Genomic DNA, 21,782 nt, shown 5'->3' with positions numbered 1-21,782 from the left:
TTCCTCAAATGCATGTCACTCAATGGATAATTCTGAAAGCCAAGTATGCATAAAAAAGCATGTTAGGCATGGTCCAAGCCAACTCTAGAACCAGAAACAGAATGTATTTTCAAAGTTCTTCTCCCCACTTTAGTTCCCTCAGCCAATAAATTTCAATCTTTATTATGGAATTATCCAGGTAGTAATTGTAAAAGTCATGGAGTCTTTTGTGAGTCTACTAGAAAAAACAGACATTAAAAAAATTTCAACGTTAACAAAAAGGCAAAAGCATACACTTGGAATATTAGGGTCTCAATATTTTTGTCCTTCAAATGCATGCATATCTTTATAAAGCATGTCACATACATTCATCCTAGAGATAAGTGAGTTATAAAAGTGTACATGAAATACAGTAGTATTTGATCCTGAAGGATAAAATTGTTTCATATTACTGGGAATCAGCAAGAGACAGACCTAGAGAGATCTAACGCAGATAAAGACCTGCAGGCATCAACTTAAGGTACTGTGTGGTTACTCTCTAGAGATTACAAGAACGAGTCACTCAGAAGGATCCTTATGTAGGAATGTGGAGAAACAGCCAAAAACAGAGACAAAGAGACCAGCAGGGAGTGAAGAGAAACATCCAACTTCAAGATATTTAAGCTGGTAAAAGTTTTAAGACTTGTGACTGAAACTTTGTTTCTGAGACAAGTCCAGCAATGGTTCATGAAGGCGAGATATTTGGCTTAAAAATTTTTTTGGATCTGACCTGTGAAATCACCTTAAGTTATATCAAAACTCCTTAATAAACACCTACTGTTCTGTACTAAACTTTCTCGGGAAATTGGGAAAAGGTAGAAAGCAGGATCCCTGCAGATGAAGAAGTCATCAGCACAGAAAGTAGTGGAGCAGCAGAAAGCACATCACTGGCAAGGCTGTCAGGTTTTGTGAAGAACTAGAGAAAAAGAGACAGAAACCGGAATTCAAAATTTGGCTCAGCAAGCTATAAGTTGTGTGGTCTCAGGGTAAGTACTTAACCTCTGAAAGAGCCTATTTCCTGGGCAAAATGTGACAAGAACATCTAACAAGCTGGATTATGACAAGGACTGCAGATAAAAATATGCAGGAACTATATGAGCGCTGCTGCTGCTTAGTCGCTTCAGTCGTGTCCGACTCTGTGCGACCCCATAGACGGCAGCCCACCAGGCTCCCCCGTCCCTGGGATTCCCCAGGCAAGAACACTGGAGTGGGCTGCCATTTCCTTCTCCAGTGCATAAAAGTGAAAAGTGAAAGTGAAGTCGCTCAGTCGGGTCCGTCTTTTCGCAACCACATGGACTGCAGCCTACCAGGCTTCTCCATCCATGGGATTTTCCAGGCAAGAGTATTGGAGTGGGGTGCCATCGCCTTCTCTGATATGAGTGCTAGGTGTTAAATATAAATAGATACCCTGCTAAATGTGTGGCCTGGCCAATGGTGGAAACTCAGTGTGAAGGAGACATATTACCTAATTATTCTCTGTCTACTATGTGTGTGTGTGTGTGATTTTTAAATTTTAAATTGGAGGATAATTACAATATTGTGCTGATTTCTGCCACATTTCTACATGAATCAGCCACAGATATACATATGTCCCCACCCTCTTTAAACTCTCTCCCATCTTCCAACCCATCCCACTTTTTAAAGGGACATGATCTAGTGTAGATCATGTTTCTGAGACCCTCTTTATATAGAGAACACTTAAACCTTAACACTTAAGGGGAGGAAAACAAGTCCTCCCAGGCACCATTGGTAACTAAGAGAAAGCCTGACAATTACAGGCATTTTTTCTAAAACTTATAAAAGCTAAAGGAGAAAAAAAATACATGTATAAAAGTGTAAAAGACATCAAGTATACATCAAGTATACATCAAGTCAGAAAGGATTTAGCAGTGCAGTCAGTATAGCACAAAGCTGATAGAAGAACCAGACTCATGAGACCAGAATGTCACAGAAAACTTCCTTCATATCTGAAGAAAAGGATTTCATAACAGACTTGCTGCCTAGAGTAGGTTTTTCTTGCCTGTGATTCTGGGGCATTTGAAAGCAGGTAGCATCTAGAAATTTCTTTCATGTCTAGAACTTTGCTGTGCATTTAAATGTTTTAATGTTGTTTTGGAGTTCCTAAATCTCTATCTTCTGTAAGATACGAATCACTTTTATGGTTCCTCCTATTCTGTATTTCCTGTGAGAGCTTAATCTTGACCTAAATTTTTTCCAATCATGGTACTTTTCTAGAAAATATCTATGGTGGATGCTGTGATGGTCCTGCCCAGAATTCACCTTCAGGAATGAAGGACTACTGTCTCAGCTGCTGGCAGTGCCACCTGGGGGACAGTCCTCAAAAGTCAGCCCTATGGGGACTGACTGATCTGAAGAGAGCTGCGTCAAGCAAGCGCCCATGCCATTCCAGAGTCGCCCAGAGGGGCATAAAAACTCAGCCCCCTCATCCAGTGAGAGACAACTCTGAAAGGACATCCAATTTCAGACACTCCTGAGGCTCCCCCTAAGACTGCATCACAATCCAGTTTCTTCCTTGGCCCAGTCCTGCTTCCATTCTACCATGCCCTTCCATTCCACTGGTGCTGTCCTAAGAGCTCCCCCTAATATACCTCCTAAGAGCTAATCTCTGCTCCCTGGGGAACACAACCTGTTCTGTCTCAAGGGAAGTTGCTGTCAATGGAAGAGTCTCAAGGCATGATGAGAACACACTCATCTGACACAGTGTGCAACACAAAGGACAAGACACACTTATCACTGTGGACAAGATTACATATGTGCCCTTGCTTCCTCTTCAAGGCTCCAGCTCCCTTTACCATAAGCCTACAATGTGGATGGAGAGAAGGCCGTAGATAGAAGGGAGAAGCAAATGGGGAGCAGCCAGGTGTGAACAAGGAGACCTGGAGAGGATGAGACAGATCTAAGGGCAAGGGACAGGCTTGAAGCTGAGATGAGGCAGGACCAACTGAAAGCAGCATCTTAAGAGGCAGAATGGTGGTTGGAAAAATTAAGTCCAGAAGTCCATGAAACGGATGCTCAAATGATGATGGGTAATCCGGCAAGTCAATCTGCCTGACACTTCTGAGCACTGTGAGCTCCACTGTGAACGTATGTCCTTTATACAGAACTGGAAGGAGCTTAGTCCGATGAAACATTAACAGAAGCTGAAGGGACACTAGAACAAGACCTAAAAAGGACCTTCACTACCTGCTCGTTGGTTATGGTCATGGAACTAAGCCTCATTTCTGTTCTGTATCATCCTTCATCTCCACACACACACCTCCTCGGAGTCCCACTTTGCACCCAGTCATACCTTCTTACTAACTTACTTGCCTGCTTGGTTTTTTTTTTTTTTTTGGCTGCACTACACAGCATGTGAGATGGTAGTTCCCTGACCAAGGATCAACCCAGATCACACCCAAGCTTCTGCAGAGGAAGTTCAGAATCTTAACCACTGGACCACTGGGGAAGTCCCCTTGCTTGCTTTTTTGGTGACACACTCCATACTTTAAGTGAACTAAAGCCCCTGGTTTCAAAGCATTGTAGCTGATGTCTTTACAAAGAGCAATCACAGCTCTTAACCAGGAGACATGCTTCACGGATATTTGCTAAAAGGAGTGTTTTGCAACACACATTAAGAAGAACAGCATTCAGTGAGGGAATGAGAATTACACACTAATCTTCGAAGAGCCCCGGTTTTGAACTGGAACAGACCGCAAAAATCACATTTGGACTAACCTCCTGGTTTTATAAAGGAAGAAACTATTTTCTGGAAGATCTTTTTTTGCTGCAAATATTTTCTTCCTTTCCCACCCTTAGAACACTATTAAAAAATGTTTCTGCTCCACCTCCCATCTCAATTTCCCTTCTCCTTTTAAAAAGCAACGAGGCTGCCAGGAAAAGCATTTCAAGGTGGATCACGTGAAGTCCCAGCCAAGGCAAGGGAAAAAAAAAGTTAAATTGAAGAAGCAGCTGGTTCTTTGCCACCAGATGGGAAGGTAGCATACTCTTACTCTCCGCCCCCAATCTCCTGGAGCAAGGAAACTGCTACTAGACACTTGAGTCTCCAAGGTCGCTCTCCCTCCCCTCCCTCCCCCTTCCCTGCCCTGGGCTGGGCCCACAGGGCTACACTGAGTACGGCTGGGATCCTTTTAGAGAAAGAGGATCATTCCAGGCTGCTGTGGTTACCTGTATCCTATTTCCCTAAGACCAAAGGCACTTCTGCTCCAACCCTGAAACCTCAAAGGAAAGGAAATCCTCAAAGAAAATGGAATTCTTCATTGATTTGGGGGTGGGTGTGATTTACTCTTTTCAATATTATAACATATATGCCCCCAAAAGAGATTACTGACTGGGAACAGGCCCACATGTCAGGGTTTGATTATGGGAACTCCCAAGAATGTGGAGTTGTGAAAAAGCAAAACGATAGGAGGTTTAAAAGAAAAAAAGAAAGAAACTATTCAGCTCTCATTTGGTCTTTTGGTAGTTTTCTATCTATTGTCTTTTTTTTTTAATATAAATTTATTTATTTTAATTGGAGGTTAATTACTTTACAATATTGTATTGGTTTTGCCATACATCAACATGAATCCGCCACAGGTATATACGTGTTCCCCATCCTGAACCCCCCTCCCTCCTCCTTCCCCATACCATCCCTCTGGATCGTCTCAGTGCACCAGCCCCAAGCATCCTGTATTATGCATCGAACCTGGACTGGCAATTCGTTTCATATATGATATTATACATGTTTCAATGTCATTCTCCCAAATCATCCCACCCTCTCCCTCTCCCACTATGATTAGTTCAAGGACAGGAAGACAACTGTGAAAGAAACGACAGTGGTGGCCTGGATACCCGCATGGGCCCAGCGTTTACTCAGTGGTTAGACTTTATTGCTCATTTTGGAGGTTTAAATTTGAATCCTATTTCCAGTCAAACAACAAACAGACAAATTAAAGGATATTAACAGGATAACCAAACAATAAATTAGACCTAAACCATTTCCAGACTGTGTGAAGTTCTATTTGAACAGATTACAGAATTTTCCGAGTTAACATGCTATGTTGCTCTTAAAAGAATGTGTAAGTAGGATTCACATTTGCCCCAACTATTTAAATGACTCTCGAGTAGAACCACCTGTAATCAGTGATCTTAATTAATCACATCAGTACAGGCAGACCTCAGAGATGTTGCAGGTTCCATTCCAGACCTCCACCATAAATCACACAGTGTACTAAAAGTGAGTCACAGGAAATTTCTTTGGTTTCCTACTGCATGTAAAAGTTATGTTTCCACCATGGTTTAGTCTATTCAGTGTACAGCAGCACTACGTCTAAAAACACAACATGCATAGCTTCATTTAAAAACAGTTAATTGCTAAAAACTGCTGTCACCTGAGCCTTCAGGTGTTGTAATGTTTGTACTGGTGGAGTCTTGTCACAATGAGATGATGGCTGCTGAGTGATCAGAATCGCTAAAGGTTGGGGTGGCTGTGGCAATGTCTTAAAATAAGACAACAAAGTTTGCTGCATCAGTTGACTTCTTTTCATGAACAATTTCTCTGTAGTTGTTAGACAGCGTTTTAACCACAGTAGAACTTCTTTCAAACTTGGGTTCAGTCCTCACACCTGCCACTGCTTTACCAACTCAGTTCATGTAAGACTCTAAATCTTCTGTTGTCATGCCAACAGTCTTCAGAGCATCTCCACCAGAGGTGGATTCCATCTCAGGAAACCACTTTCTTTGCTCGTAACAAACACCTCCTCCATTGTTCAAATTTTAACGTGAGATTATAGCAATTTGGTGACATCCTCAGATGCCATTTCCATTTCCAGTTCTCTTGTTACTTATACCACATCTGCAGTGACTTTCTCCACTGAAGTTCTGAACCCCTAAAAGTCATTTCTGAGGGCTGGAATCAACGTCTTCCAAACTCCTGTTTTTTGACCTCTTCTCATGAATCACAAATGTTCTTAACGAAATCTAGAATGAGAAGTCTTTCCAGAAGATTTTCATTTTACTTTGCCAAGATTCATCAGGAGAATCACTATCTAAGGCAGCTATAGTCTTATAAAATGTATTTCTTAAATAATAAGACTTGAAAGTCAAAATTATTCCCTGATCCATGGGCTGCAGAATGGATGTTGTGTTAGCAGCATGAAAACAACATTAATCTGGTTGTACATCCCAATCACACCTCTTGTGTGACAAGGTGCACTGTCAATGAGCTGTAATATTTTGGAAGAAATTTTTTTTATTCTGAACAGCAATGGGCTTAAAATATTCAGTAAACCATGGTGTAAACAGATGTGCTATCATCCAGGCCTTTTTACTGCATTTATAGAGTACAAGCAAAGTAGAGACCACAAAATTCGGAAGGATTCTAGGATTTTCAGAATGGTAAGAAAGCACTGGTTTCAACTTAAAGTCACTAGCTGCATTAGCCCCCAACAAGAGAGTCAGCCTGTCCTTTGAAGCTCTGAAGACAGGCATTGACTTTTCCTCTCCAGTATGAAAGTCGAAGATAACATCTCCCAACAGATGGCTGTTTTACCTACACTGAAAATCTGTTGTTCAGCGTAGCCACTTTGATGAGTTATCTGAGCTAGATCTTCTGGATAACTTGCTGCAGCTTCTACATTAGCATCTGCTGCTTCATCTTGTACTTTATGTTATACAGACAGCCTCTTCCCTTAAACCTCATTATGAACCAGAGTTGTCTAGCTTTAAACTTTTCTTTTGCACGTTCCTCACCTCTTTCAGCCTCCAGAGAATTGGAGAGAGTTAGGGCTTTGCTCTGGATTAGGATTTGGCTTAAAGAAATATTATGGCTGGTCTGATCTTCTAACCAGACCATTACACAACTTTCTCCATATCAGCAATAAGGCTTACCATTCAGGTGTTCACTGAAGTTAACACTTTTAATTTCCTTCAAGAACTTTCCCTTTACATTTGCAACTTGAATAACTGGTGCAAGAGGTCTAGTTTTCAGTCTGTCTCGGCTTTTCAACATGACTTCCTCACTGAGTGCAATCATTTCTAGCTTTTGATTTAAAGTGAGAGATGTGCAACTCCTACATTCACTTGAACACATAAAGGCCACTTTATGGTTAATTTGGCCTAATTTCAATATTTATGTGTCTCAGGGGAAAAGGAGGGCCCACGGAGGGGAAGAGAGATGGGGAATGGCAAGTTGGTGGAGCAGTTAGAACACACAACATTTATTGATTAAGTTGGCCAGCTTACATGGGTACAGCTAGTAGTGGCTCAAAACAATTACAAGAGAGCATCAAAGATCACAGATCATCACAACAAAAATACTAATAATTTTAAAATTTTGAAGTATTGGGAGAATTATCAAAATGTGACACAGAGAGTCAAAGTGACAACTGCTGTGGGGCAAATGGCTCCAGCACTTGCTGGACTCCAGGTTGCCACAAACCTTCGATTTATAAAGAAACGCACTACCTGTAAAGCTCAGTAAAGCTAAGTACACTAAAAGCAGGCATGCCTGTGGCAGTACCAATCTTTGGACTGTATATCCTTCAGCAAGCAGAAAGAGAGATGAATAATTTTTTAAACGAACTGTACTTTCACAAGCATACTGAAAATACCCAGTTTATCAGCCTGTCTAAGGATTTGCTTTCAACTTCTGGACATGGCAAAGAAGAGCACTGTTTGACATCATCCTTCGACCCAAAAGATCAATTACACCAAATGGTGCCTGTGCATTTTAAATCACTGAGAGTAAATGATAGGTATTAGGCAAAGCAAACTGAATGAACAACATAGCCTGCTGGGAGAGAATACATTTGTTTGAAAACAATATTTCTTTTCCTAAGTGAGTACATAATGGCTAAAAGGTTGCTAGTTGATAGTTCTGAAGATGAGAGTCTTCTTCCTCACCACAGGAAAGGGCAGGGAAGTGCCAGCCCTCTGTCTCCATGTGAGTATGCCTCCATAATTTTCTGAATGGACCACCTCTAGGGCACCAAAATGCGAAGCTGCTGCGCATGCCAACTAAAAGCCACTGTGATGGTGCGTTGTCACAGCCTGGGAGCTAGATTCAGACCCCCGACCAGCTCAAGGGAGAAGGCAACTCCCAGCGATAAGAAGGGCTGAACTGTAACCAGGGACCCAGAAGAGGAAAACGTCTGTAATACAAGGCAGCCAACCCCATCACCTCAAACACTAATCACTGGCATCTAAGCCTACAGGATTTCCCAGAAAAACACAAGAGTGCGGTGCGCACACCCTATTTAAGACAGGCGCCACTGAGGCCAGCAAGGACTGGAAATCCGGAACCGGAAACCTTCACCTTCTCGACACGCCTCTTCTTCCGCTCCCCTGGGTCTGACCTGCCAAACAATGACGAGACACGTGTCTCTGAATGTATAACGCTAACTGCGCTGGAGCAGAATTTCTAAGTGGTAAGTAGATCAAAAGGATTAAAAAAAAAAAAGACATATTTCTATTGCACAGAATTTTCCAGACACATTATGAAAAAAGAAATCTGTTATCTCTTACTTGAAAGAGCTGGTTTGTCTAGTCACCGTGCTTACAAAAATTGTCTCCTACTTTTAAAAAACTGCTTTGCAAATGATTTCCAATGAAAAATAGTTTCATTAAAAATAAGAAAACAGAATCCAAATCATTCTAATATAAAAGAGACAAGAGGATGCTACACCTCTTGTACCCGATGCTACACCGGGTACTGTAATGTGGTAACACTTCTATGGCTCCCTGACTTTTCCTTTAGAATAACAACCCTTTTTTTCCCCAGGTACTTCCCGTAATCTGGGATTTCCTCTCTGGCATCAACCTCAGTCTCACTCTGTACCACAGGAATTTTTCCCAGGCCTGACAATCCTGTCTCCACCTTTGGAAATTCCAGAAATGTGTTCTCTCTTGCTTCTTTTGCTAAGAATTTATAGAGTCTAAGAAGACTTTTTAAGGAATTTATAGCCTAATAGAATTCAGCTATAATAACACAGCTCCCAGAAAAGCTGCAGGATAATGCTGTTAAGTTTGAAGTGTCATCTTACATATAATAAATCATTTTCCTACTTGGCTAATTATCTAAGTCATTAACTTCTCTGTTTTGAAATACTCTCAAATTTATGAAAAGAGTTGCAAGAATAGTACAAAGAACTCCCATAATACCCTCTGATCAAATTTATCAGATTCACAAATTCTGCCACATTTGCATCCTCTCTTTCGTTCTTCTCTCTCTCTCTCACACACACAAACACACACACACAATCTTTCCTGCACTATTTGAGAGTTAGTTCCAGACATCATAACCTTTTAAACTCTCAATTCTTCAGCTATTTGCTAAAAACAACTACATTCTCTTACATAACCACAGTACAGTATAATTAGAAAAATGAGAAAATCTGATAGAACACTACAACCTAATATACAATCCATATTCAAATTTTACCGACTGTGTCAATAATGTCTTCTGTAGATAATAATTATCTTGATGCAATACCACATATTCTATTTAGTTGTCATATTTCTTTAATCTCTTTTATTCTGAAAGTTTTTCAACCTTCATCTTTTGTAACACTGCCATTTTTGAAATATTCAAGCCAGTTATTCTATAAAAGACCCCACCATTTGTATCTGCCTCATATTTCTTCATGATCAGATGGAGATGATGAATGTTTATCAGAAATTTGAAATAGGAAATGCTGTGCCCTTCTCAGGACATCACACCTAGAAGCACACGATGTTGCTTTGTCCTGATTTTATTTTTATTTTAAAAATTACCTTTAATCTCTATTTTGTTTACTTAAGACTGAGTCCCTACAGAAATGCTAACTTTAAAAAAATTATGGAACACAATTCTAACCTCAATAAGAATTTTTCTAAAGTATTAGCTCATTAGACAAATAAATAATGGGGCATTGCAAAGGATAAGAAGACTAATATCTTGCACTTTAATTCTTAGCAATGCTACTAATTTACTAATGAATCTTAGGCAAGTTAATTAATCTCCCTGATTATGCTTTCCTATATTGGTACTTTAAAAAAATTTTCTTTTACAAAACTGTGGACTCCAGGCACAATTCCATTATATTTGCATATTGGCAACATTTATGAGCAAATGATGTATCCCTGTGAGGTACATTCTTTCTTATTTCACGTACTGTAAGTGAAAGCCACATATGCACTTTTTCAAATGTATCTCAAGGCAATATTGACAAAAGTTTAGTATCTTTTTTTGTCTTACAAATATAGATAAGCTCCAAAGAGATCTAAACTAGGTGTTGCTAGTGGTAAAGAACTCATCTGCCAATGCAGGAGAACTAGGAGACGTGGGTTCGATCCCTGAGTCAGGAAGATCCCCTAGAGGAGGAAATGACAACACACTCCAGTATTCTTGCTCATTAAATCCCATGGACAGAGGAACCTGATGGGCTACAGTCCATGAGGTCGCAAAGAGTCAGACACAACTGAAGTGACTGAGCACATCACACTATGAAAGCATTGTCCTTCCATATGTATGCAAGAGAATGATATTAAATAAACAGTTAATGTTACTAAAAGCAAAAATAATTCCCTGAGAAGGACTTTTTGAGTTGAGAGAAATGAAGAAAGCTAATCATAATAATTCTCTCAGAGGTATTGTGTGTAGTAAGTAAAATTGTCACTATTATCAAAAGAAGCTTAACAACAAACTATATTTTCCTACAGCTTACATTACGTATCCAATAATAGGAATGCATAAAAGAAATAATTTACCTTCTGATTTGCAAATATCAAGAGAAGAAATCAAACTATCATCCTTAATGCAAATTAATTTTAATACACCAAGAACTAGAATAACATTTCTAGAATACTTAACTACTAAATAGGGGGATAAACACATTGTTTCAGATTTCAAAAATCTAGGCAAAATGCACAAACCCTTACCACAAATTAAGAAAATGTGTTTCCCTAATGAAGAGACACCATTCTACACACCACATGAGTCTCAAAAGGAAGACCTCTGAATCTCAGTTCATGTAGAACACATATAGGTATTTCTTACTAACACAACAAAAAGTTTCTTAGAAAACTATAATTGGCTGATAAAAACTATCATGAATTACTTTTTTATACTATAATAGAATTATGGTGTTTCATATTTCATTAATGGAATAACACAAGGTTAAGCCCAAGTCACATTACATGAAAGGTAATCCCATAAAACCACTCAGCACATAAACTACACAATGAACAGGTGCTATCTAGGAAGTACATTATATAAGCCAACAAACAATTAAAATTACTTTTTATTTGGCTTCTAAGACATTGTAGTCTCCTGGTCTTCCTCTTTACTTGCTGGCACTCTGTCCCAGTCTCTTTTGCTGGCTTCTCCGCTATCTCATTATTCAATGTTGGCACATCCATGATTCAATCTTTGGACATCATTTCTTCCCAATCAACAGTCACTCCTTAGGTGATTATATTCAGTCTGCTATTCTGAATGTCTCTTGTGCACTGATTCTCACATTCCTATTTCTTACCATGACTACACCCTAAGTTCATTCAGATCAAATCAGTCGCTCAGTCGTGTCCGACTCTTTGCAACCCCATGAATCTCAGCACGCCAGGCCTCCCTGTCCATCACCAACTCCCGGAGTTCACTCAGACTCACGTCCATTGAGTCAGTGATGCCATCCAGCCATCTCATCCTCTGTCGTCCCCTTCTCCTCCTGCCCCCAATCTCTCCCAGCATCACAGTCTTTTCCAATGAGTCAACTCTTCGCATGAGGTGGCCAAAGTACTGGAGTTTCAGCTTTAGCATCATTCCTTCCAAAGAAATCCCAGGGCTGATCTCCTTCAGAATGGACTGGTTGGATCTCCTTGCAGTCCAAGGGACTCTCAAGAGTCTTCTCCAACACCACAGTTCAAAAGCATCAATTCTACAGTGTTCAGCCTTCTTCACAGTCCAACTCTCACATCCATACATGACCACAGGAAAAACCATAGCCTTGACTAGACGGACCTTTGTTGGCAAAGTAATGTCTCTGCTTTTGAATATGCTATCTAGGTTGGTCATAACTTTCCTTCCAAGGAGTAAGCGTCTTTTAATTTCATGGCTGCAATCACCATCTGCAGTGATTTTGGAGCCCAGAAAAATAGTCTGACACTGTTTCCACTGTTTCCCCAAAGGAATGATGCTAAAGCTGAAACTCCAGTACTTTGGCCACCTCATGGGAAGAGTTGACTCATTAGAAAAAACTCTGATGCTGGGAGGGATTGGGGGCAGGAGGAGAAGGGGACGACAGAGGATGAGATGGCTGGATGGCATCACTGACTCGATGGACGTGAGTCTGAGTGAACTCTGGGAGTTGGTGATGGACAGGGAGGCCTGGTGTGCTGCAATTCATGGGGTCACAAAGAGTCAGACACGACTGAGCAACTGATCTGATCTGATCTGATCTGAACCTTAGTTCTTGGATTTATGATTCAAGGTGTTTATCATATGTTTATGTTTTCATATTTGAAGGTATTTAACTCAGTTGAAAGTATCGTGTTGGAATTCTCTTCTCTTTCACGGTTGATGTTCAGAGAGAAATTTCCATCAACTGAAATGTTTTGATTCTCCATTCTGTTTTGATCTTATAGTCCTTTCATACAGATGACAATTGACTACATCTCTGACTTAGCAGCTGCATTTCATGGACAAGGTGACGTGGGCTGATTTACATGATCTTTAGCTCAAGGGCACCCTCTCCTGTCCGAGTCATGTAATGCAGTTTCTTTAAAGGTTGGCCTTTGTTGGGAGGCTGGAGAGAAACAGTTTTCTTCCATTTTATTTTATGTTATGGTATTCCAGATTTCCCCACCTTGTTTCTTTTCCCTTTCACCAACAAGAGTCCAAAGGGCGCCTCTGTCTTACTTTTAACCTGTTCACCTCTAGTTTTCCACAACTGCTCCCTGTGTCCTTTCAAGTTCCTTCCTCTTTATTCAGAGTTCTTATCTATCTGGATTCTGGATTCTCTTTCAGCATTTTTCATCCTTAGGCTAGACCTTCTCTTTCTAAGGGTGATTTCCTTTTTGGGGGGAGTTTGGGGCGGGGGGTGTGGTGCACCGCACGGCTTTCAGGATCTTAGTTCTCTGACCAGGGATCAGTACCCTCCCTCCCCACCACAGTGGAAGGTGTAGAGTTGTAACCACCAAAACCGCCAGGGAATTCCTTCTATAGATGATTTTTACACAGTCTCTTTGACATGGTTTTTCCCTAGGGATAGAACCCCCTAACTATCCACATAAGCTCTCAGTGGGAATAATGAGGCACCGCCACTAAAAACTGACGTCATTTTTCTACTTACAATAACTTCGTACTGTCCTGTGTCTTCTAGTTCGGCTGAGGCTGAGGGATATATAAAGTTTCATTTGCTTCTTATTGACATGTACACATTTTTGGCAGATGTAGAAGGAACTGAGGTTTAAGCTGCAGCAATTAATTACTTCAGCTACTTTATCATTCTCTGTCAGATATTTCTTCTCTATATTTGAAGTCAGATTTCTGGCTTCACTGTTTAATCCTTAGTGGATACTGTAGTGGATACATTGTGCCTCACACTCATCACCTATTCAGAGCTGAGGTATCTATTTCCTCAGTTGCTGGCCAGTCATGGCTGCTGCCTTCTCGTACCCATGCTTCTCACTAAGAGAGACCACCGTCCAAAAGGAACTGCCTTATTGAAGGCTGCGCATCCTCTCTATGATGAAGCCAGCAATCAGTGCTGGCTAATATGAGGACAAAAGCCTAGGCTCTCTGCCTTAATTTGTGACCACTGTGAGGGACCATCGCAGCTCCAGAGATCCCTGTAGGATTGGCAAAGACCTCAATTGTAACCACACTGTGGCTCGGCTTCTCCACTTCCTTACAGGTGTATATCCTAAATGCCAATCCTACCTTCCCCACTTCCTTACAGGTAATTTATCCAAATGCACTCTTCAATATACATTCTGCAAACAATTCTATATCACAGGCTATTTTCAGGGCATCCAACCTGAAGACAATCACCATCTGAAACAAACTATCGAATTATGAGGCATGCACTGTTATAAGTGCTTTCAATATGTTGTATACATTCACTTAATTCTCACAAGGAAACCATCAGGTTTCTATCATTCAGTTCAGTTCAGTTCAATCACTCAGTCATGTCTGACTCCTTGCAACCCCATGAACCGCAGCACGCCAGGCCTCCCTGTCCATCTCCAACTCCCGGAGTTCACCCAAACACATGTCCACGGAGTCAGTGATGCCATCCAACCATCTCATCCTCTGTCTTCCCCTTCTCATCTTGCCCTCAATCTTTCCCAGCATCAGGGTCCTTTCAAATGAGTCAGCTCTTTGCATTTTGGCCAAAGTAATGGAGTTTTAGCTTCAGCATCAGTCCTTCCAATGAATAATTCAGGACTGATTGCCTTTAGGATGGACTGGTTGGATCTCCTTGAAGTCCAAGGGACTCACAAGAGTCTTCTCCAACACCACAGTTCAAAAGCATCAATTCTTCTGAGCTCAGCTCTCTTTATAATCGAACTATCACATCCATACATGACCACTGGAAAAACCATAGCCTTGACTAGATGGACCTTTGTTGGCAAAGTAATGTCTCTGCTTTTCAATATGCTGTCTAGTTTGGTCATAACTTTCCTTCAAAGGAGTAAGCGTCTTTTAATTTCATGGCTGCAGTCACCATCTGTAGTGATTTTGGAGCCCAGAAAAATAAAGTCTGACACTGTTTCCACTGTTTCCCAATCTATTTGCCATGAAGTGATGGGACCAGATGCCATGATCTTCATTTTCTGAATGTTGAGTTTTAAGCCATCTTTTTCACTCTCCTTTTTCACCTTCATCAAGAGGCTCTTTAGTTCCTCTTCACTTTCTGCCATAAGGGTGGTGTCATCTGCATATCTGAGGTTATTGATATTTCTCCCGGCAATCTTGATTCCAGCTTGTGCTTCTTCCAGCCCAGCATTTCTCATGATGTACTCTGCATATAAATTAAATAAGCAGGGTGACAATATACAGCCTTGATGTACACCTTTTCTTATTTGGAACCAGTCTGTTGTTCCATGTCCAGTTCTAACTGTTGCTTCCTGACCTGCACACAAATTTCTCAAGAGGCAAGTCAGGTGGTCTGGTATGCCCATCTCTTTCAGAATTTTCCACAATTTATCATTATCCACACAGTCAAAGGCTTTGGCATAGTCAATTAAGCAGAAATAGATGTTTTTCTGGAACTCTTTTGCTTTTTTGATGGTCCAGCGGATGTTGGCAATTTGATCTCTGGTTCCTCTGCCTTTTCTAAAACCAGCTTGAACATCTGGAAGTTCACAGTTCACATATTGCTGAAGCCTGGCTTGGAGAATTTTAAGCGTTACTTTACTAGTGTGTGAGATGAGTGCAATTGTGGGGTAGTTTGAGCATTCTTTGGCACTGCCTTTCTTTGGGATTGGAATGAAAACTGACCTTATCACCATATCTCAAATAGAAAAGAAACTCTTAGAGAGGAGAAGTACCTTGCCTAAATTAATAAAAAGTGGTCAATCCAGAATTGGAACATATGCTGCTGCTGCTGCTGCTGCTGCCGCCAGGTTGCTTCAGTCGTGTCCGACTCTGTGCGACCCCATAGACGGCAGCCCACCAGGCTCCCCCATCCCTGGGATTCTCCAGGCAAGAACACTGGAGTGGGTTGCCATTTCCTTCTCCAATGCATGGAAGTGAAAAGTGAAAGTCAGGTCACTCAGTCGTATCCAACTCTTCTCGACCCCATGGACTGCAGCCTACCAGGCTCCTCCATCCATGGGATTTTCCAGGCAAGAGTACTGGAGTGGGGTGCCACTGCCTTCTCTGGTACATAGGCACTCTGACTCAAAAGCACATGCTCTCTTGCCCACTGTACTGTACTGCCTCTGTAATGGCTTTGCACCCATTGCCTCTTTGGCGTGACCCTGCATGTACCCATTCTCTGCATTTTTCTATTGCCCTGCTATGAAGGGTAGCCAGCACATGACACACACCAGGATGATCTCAAATATTAATTTTTTTTTTTTCAATTTGGCTGCACCGGCTCTTAGTTGCAGCTCTCGACGTCTTCGGTCTTTGTTGCAGTATAGGGTTCCTCCAGCTGTGGCATGCGAACTCTTAGTTGCAGCATACAGGATCTAGTTCCCTGCTGCTGCTGCTGCTGCTAAGTCGCTTCAGTCATATCCAACTCTGTGCGACCCCATAGATGGCAGCCCAGCAGGCTCCGCCGTCCCTGGGATTCTCCAGGCAAGAACACTGGAGTGGGTTGCCATTTCCTTCTCCAATGCATGACAGTGAAAAGTCAAAGTCAAGTCGCTCAGTCGTGTCTGACTTTTAGCGACCCCATGGACTGCAGCCCACCAGGCTCCTCTGTCCATGGGATTTTCCAGGCAAGAGTACTGGAGTGGGGTGCTAGTTCCCCTACCAGGGATCAAATCTGGGCCCCTTGCACTGGGAATATGGAGTCTTAGCCTCTGGACCACCAGTGAAGCCACAAGTGTTTATTTTTTAACACGTAATATTTTTACTCGTGAACTGACCATAGCATGATGGAATTCCTTGATCTTATGAAGTTGTCTTTTAAAGTTTTTCATTAAAAAGAGAAGCATTGTTAGCACTTCTAGCCTCTTGACATTCAGTCCTATCAGGATGAAGGTCCACTTGCACATATATATTACCAGGTACATGTTCACAACCACTCTCAACAGATTTGTTCTTTATCTCACCTCAAAGTAATACCAAAACCTTATAACTGTTCTCCAAAGTTCTTACCTCCATCTTGAAATTTGCTTAATCTTTCAAAATACGATGACATGGGGGCCTGGACAATATCTAAGATAGCCAGAAGAGTCCTTGTTAGCCGTAACAATTCACTGAAACTGTAAAATCCAAAGTATATAAGATTCCGAGCCAAGTGAACCACCTAATTTAGAAAAAGAAGAAAAAGGGTAGAAAAGAAAAGAAAAACATTAGGAACAAAAATAAGCACTGAATTTTTATTATCTAAATTTGTGCAGACATGTCTAATTATGTCTAATTCTTTTTTTTTTTTTAAATTTCAGCTGGTCTGATTTAATAGAAAGGTAGATTTTAAAGAACCCCTCCTAAATATGGAGAACAAACTAGTGCTTACCAGTGGGCAGAGGAGCAATATAGGTATAGGAAACTGAGAGGTACAAGCCATTATGTATAAAATACATAAGCAAAAATGATATACTTTACAGCACAGGGGAATATGGCCATTATTTTGTAATAACTTTCAGTGGAGTATAATCTACAAAAATATTGACTCATTCTGTTGTATACCTGAAACTCATATAATATTATAAATCAACTATACTTCAAAAATTTTAAAAAGAATTCTATCTAATCAACAGGAAATATATCCTTCAGCAGTTCTCTCTAATTCATTAATACCTAGGAATTTAATACCTGCAGAAGTAACCACTGAACTCTGATTTAATCAAGTTTAGAATTAAATCCAAATAAGACCAGTTCATCAACCCCATCACAGGCCATGTGACAGGAATATGAGGTATCTGGTGAACAGTCCACACGGGAAGCAAGAAGACAGATTTTAGATGTATCAGGGTGGTTAAATGAAGTTTACATTAGAATGATTGACCTCTTGCTTAAATATTAAGTTATTAGTCAGTAGGATATCACTGAATAAACAGTCACATTAATGAATTACTTTAACAACTGAATATTATCCATGAAATTTGTCTACAAACACATGTTCCTTATGCCACTTTGTGGTCTTCTGGATGCTACAGGATATACTAGGCATGGCAGCCAGCTTCCAAAATGGTCCCCAGCGTAGGGTCTCCTTCCACACTGCCCCGGGCTTAGTCGGTGTCACCAACAAAATACAGCAGAATGATGACAAGACACTTCTAACCTCAGGTTACAGAAGACTGCAACTTCCATCTTGGGCCCTTTCTCTCTTTCAAATAGTTACCCCAGGGGAAGCGAGGCACCAGGCTGTGAGGACACTGAGGCAGCCTATGGAAAGGCCCACATGGCAAGAAGAATGAGGTGTCCAGACAACAGCCAGCAAGGAAGTACAACCACACAAGTGAACGTAGAAGCAGATCATCTAACCCCGGATGACGGTAACCCCAGCAACAGCTTGATTTACCACCTCCTGAGGGACCCTGATCCAGAACCACCAGATTTCTGATCCACAGAACATGAGATAATCATGCTTGTTGCTTTGGGCTGCTAGGTTTGGGGGTGATCTGTTACACATCAGCAGTAGGTACCTAATACCCCAGGTATCAGGTATGGCATCTTCTCTCTAGTTTTGTCACTATCCACTCAAAGTGATATTATAATTTCAATTTAGTTTAATGAGGCTAAAAACATCACTTTAATGGAGATTTTTTTTAATGTATGCAAAATATATTATAAATATGCAAAACTCTCTGTCCATTAAATGCAATAAAGTTTACACAAATAAATCAAAAAATCAAAGAAAAAAGTATATAACATAATTATAAATAAAATATTTTGTATATCAGGTATAATTAAAGTATCAAATCTATCTTTTAGTCAATGGCAGAGGAAATCATACCTTCAGGAATTTAACTACCGAATTATCAAAACATCCTAAGTATTAGAGGGAAAAAAATCTTTGATGTTCAATGTACCTAATTTTAGACAGTGTAAAGTGAATAACTTTACAGATTGTTTAAAAGAAATTACCTCAAATGTCAGTTTGTTTTTTTCTTTATCTCCAAAAGGAAAAGGCTGATTTACAACTTCTTTCAAGTATTCTTCAACAAATTCCATTGTCAGTGCAAATTTCCTCTTCATATCATTTCTGGAAGAGTCTGTTATAGAATCATATCTGGGAACACAGAAAGAATTTGAAGGAAGTTAAATTGATTGTAGTCATTTAAATTGTAAAATATATATACTTAAACCTCCTGATTTCTAAGTTTGGTTAAATTAATCAACCTTTCTAGATGCTGTGTCCTCTGGCTGTGTGGATCACAATAAACTGTAGAAAATTCTGAAAGAGATGGGAATACCAGACCACCTGACCTGCCTCTTGAGAAACCTATATACAGGTCAGGAAGCAACAGTTAGAACTGGACATGGAACAACAGACTGGTTCCAAATAGGAAAAGGAGTACGTCAAGGCTGTATATTGTCACTCTGCTTATTTAACTTATATGCAGAGTACATCATGAGAAACGCTGGGCTGGAAGAAGCACAAGCTGGAATCAAGACTGCCGAGAGAAATATCAATAACCTCAGATATGCAGATGACACCACCCTTATGGCAGAAAGTGAAGAGGAACTAAAAAGCCTCTTGATGAAAGTGAAAGAGGAGAGTGAAAAAGTTGGCTTAAAGTTCAACATTCAGAAAACGAAGATCATGGCATCTGGTCCCATCACTTCATGGGAAATAGATGGGGAAACAGTGTAAACAGTGTCAGACTTTATTTTTGGGGCACCAAAATCACTGCAGATGGTGATTGCAGCCATGAAATTAGAAGACACTTACTCCTTGGAAGGAAAATTATGACCAACATAGATAGCATGTTGAAAAGCAGAGACATTACTTTGCCAACAAAGGTCTGTCTAGTCAAGGCTGTGGTTCTTCCAGTGGTCATGTATAGATGTGAGAGTTGGACTGTGAAGAAAGCTGAGTGCCGAAGAATTGATGCTTTTGAACTGTGGTGTTGAAGAAGACTCTTGTGAGTCCCATCCAACCAGTCCATTCTGAAGGAGATCAGCCCTGGGATTTCTTTGGAAGGAATGATGCTAAAGCTGAAACTCCAGTACTTTGGCCACCTCATGCTAAGAGTTGACTCATTGGAAAAGACTCTGATGCTGGAAGGGATTAGGGGCAGGAGGAGAAGGGGACGACAGAGGAAGAGATGGCTGGATGGCATCACTGACTCGATGGACGTGAGTCTGAGTGAACTCCGGGAGTTGGTGATGGACAGGGAGGCCTGGTGTGCTACGATTCACGGAGTCGCAAAGAGTCGGACACGACTGAGCGACTGAACTGAGCTGAACATCTGTAAAATGGGCCTGTTTTGAAATGAGTTACTACATGTAAAGCACTTAAATCAAAGTCTACCATAATATTAAAGACTTTACAAATTTTTGCTCCTATTATTAACACGTTTTGTGTTTACTGGTTTCCAGAATAACATTTCTATTATCAAAAGCTGTCATTTTACTTTCCAAAAAGAGTATCTCATTTGCATTTGGAAGGTTAAAGAAGCCAAATTTGAACACAGAAATGCTTTTCCTTATATTCCATTTCAAAATTGAAGACATTTGGGGGAGGGATGGATTAGGAGTTTAGGATTAACAGATGCAAACTATTATATATAAAATGGATTAAAAAAAACTAGATCCTACTGTATAGTACAGGGAACGATATCCAATATCCTGTGACAAACCATATGAAAAAAGTATGAAAAAGAATACATATATGTGTGTGTGTGTGTGTGTGTGTGTGTGTGTGTATAACTGAATCAGTTTTCTGTATAGTAGAAATTAATACAACATTGTAAATCAACCATCATACTTCAATAAAATAAATTTTTTAAGAAATTGAAGACATTTGATTTTGAGTTCATCAGCTGAATTTAAAGTCATCGAGAAATGCTCCCAAACATACTCATGAATTGTGATCTTCGTGGGGATTTCTGTCCAGAGCCGGGCATAGCGAACAGGCACTACGGACTCCTGGGGATCCCGGTCAACATGCATGTGGAGCATGAGGCGACAAAAGGATGCTCGGAGGTCAAAAGGCAGGCTCTCATCTGACATACATCGCAGGATCAAATCAACAGAGAGCTGTGTAGAAATCTGGTTTATGGCCAGATACTGGCGATCCAAGCACATTCTTGCAAAGAGATTTAGCTGGTACCTTAAAAACAGTAAATGTATTACATTATTTGTCTTATCTGGATAAAGTCTATGTATTAGTATCAATCCACATCTACTTTTATGTTTCTAATATTTCCAAGTGTATGTGATACTGGACATTGTGGTAGTGGGTTAAGTGATTGAATGGCACGTAGATGAGGTCACTTCTTTGGCCATGCAGTTGCAATTTCTCTCACTTGTTCTAGCAACAAGTTTCTGGTGGAGACTGCCATCAGGCTCTAGGTTCTTGGTTTCCTAGGATTACAAATACACTAAGCCCAAAGGCTACGGATAACAGCTCTCGTGAAACCATCTCTTCTGCCTTGCCCAGGCTCACTCAGTTCCAGGCTCTCATGTCTACATTCCAAGTGCAGACTTAGTCCCCAAATGATCAATGATTATTCAAGTGAGCAGTCCAAATGGCATCAGTACACTTTGACTCATCAGCCGCCAAGATACAGAAAGTAGCCTTTGATTCTGTAGCTGTAGAGACCAGGGGACACAAGGAATTCTCTGTCTTTCTCAGATTTTGTGATTTAGGCCCAGTCTTGGTTTCTGCTTTGGGTTTCCATGCCTTAGACTCAAAAAACACCAACTCGGTTCTTGCTCTCACTATACTGACTACATCAACCACCACTGAAACTTCAACTACTATATGCCACCACTGAACTTTTACAACTATAGACACTAGTTTGTCCAAAGTCCTAGGTCTCTACATGACCATAAGCAGTATATACATAACTACTGGCTAACCTTCTCTGAGGCCACCTCTACAACCAAATCAGTTTCCCTAGCCCCAGTTCTATCTCCCTCTCAACTCAATTATCTGCAC

The 21,782-nt window shown here is 40.7% G+C and overlaps 1 protein-coding gene across 3 annotated transcripts in view; it reads right to left on the bottom strand.

Moving 5' to 3' along the window:
• ITPR2 (inositol 1,4,5-trisphosphate receptor type 2) overlaps positions 1-21,782 on the bottom strand; it is a 591,729-nt gene that overhangs the window by 375,551 nt on the left and 194,396 nt on the right. For all 3 annotated transcript variants that reach the window (XM_024991354.2, NM_174369.2, XM_059886107.1), the window contains 3 exon segments: positions 20,700-20,951; positions 18,761-18,905; positions 16,826-16,976 (listed from right to left, as the gene is read on the bottom strand). In XM_024991354.2, coding sequence (XP_024847122.1) covers positions 16,826-16,976; positions 18,761-18,905; positions 20,700-20,951 — 548 coding nt within the window.

Source organism: Bos taurus, chromosome 5, assembly GCF_002263795.3.
Source record: "Bos taurus isolate L1 Dominette 01449 registration number 42190680 breed Hereford chromosome 5, ARS-UCD2.0, whole genome shotgun sequence".
NCBI lineage: Eukaryota > Metazoa > Chordata > Mammalia > Artiodactyla > Bovidae > Bos > Bos taurus.
This window is presented reverse-complemented; position numbering and strand designations above follow the sequence as displayed.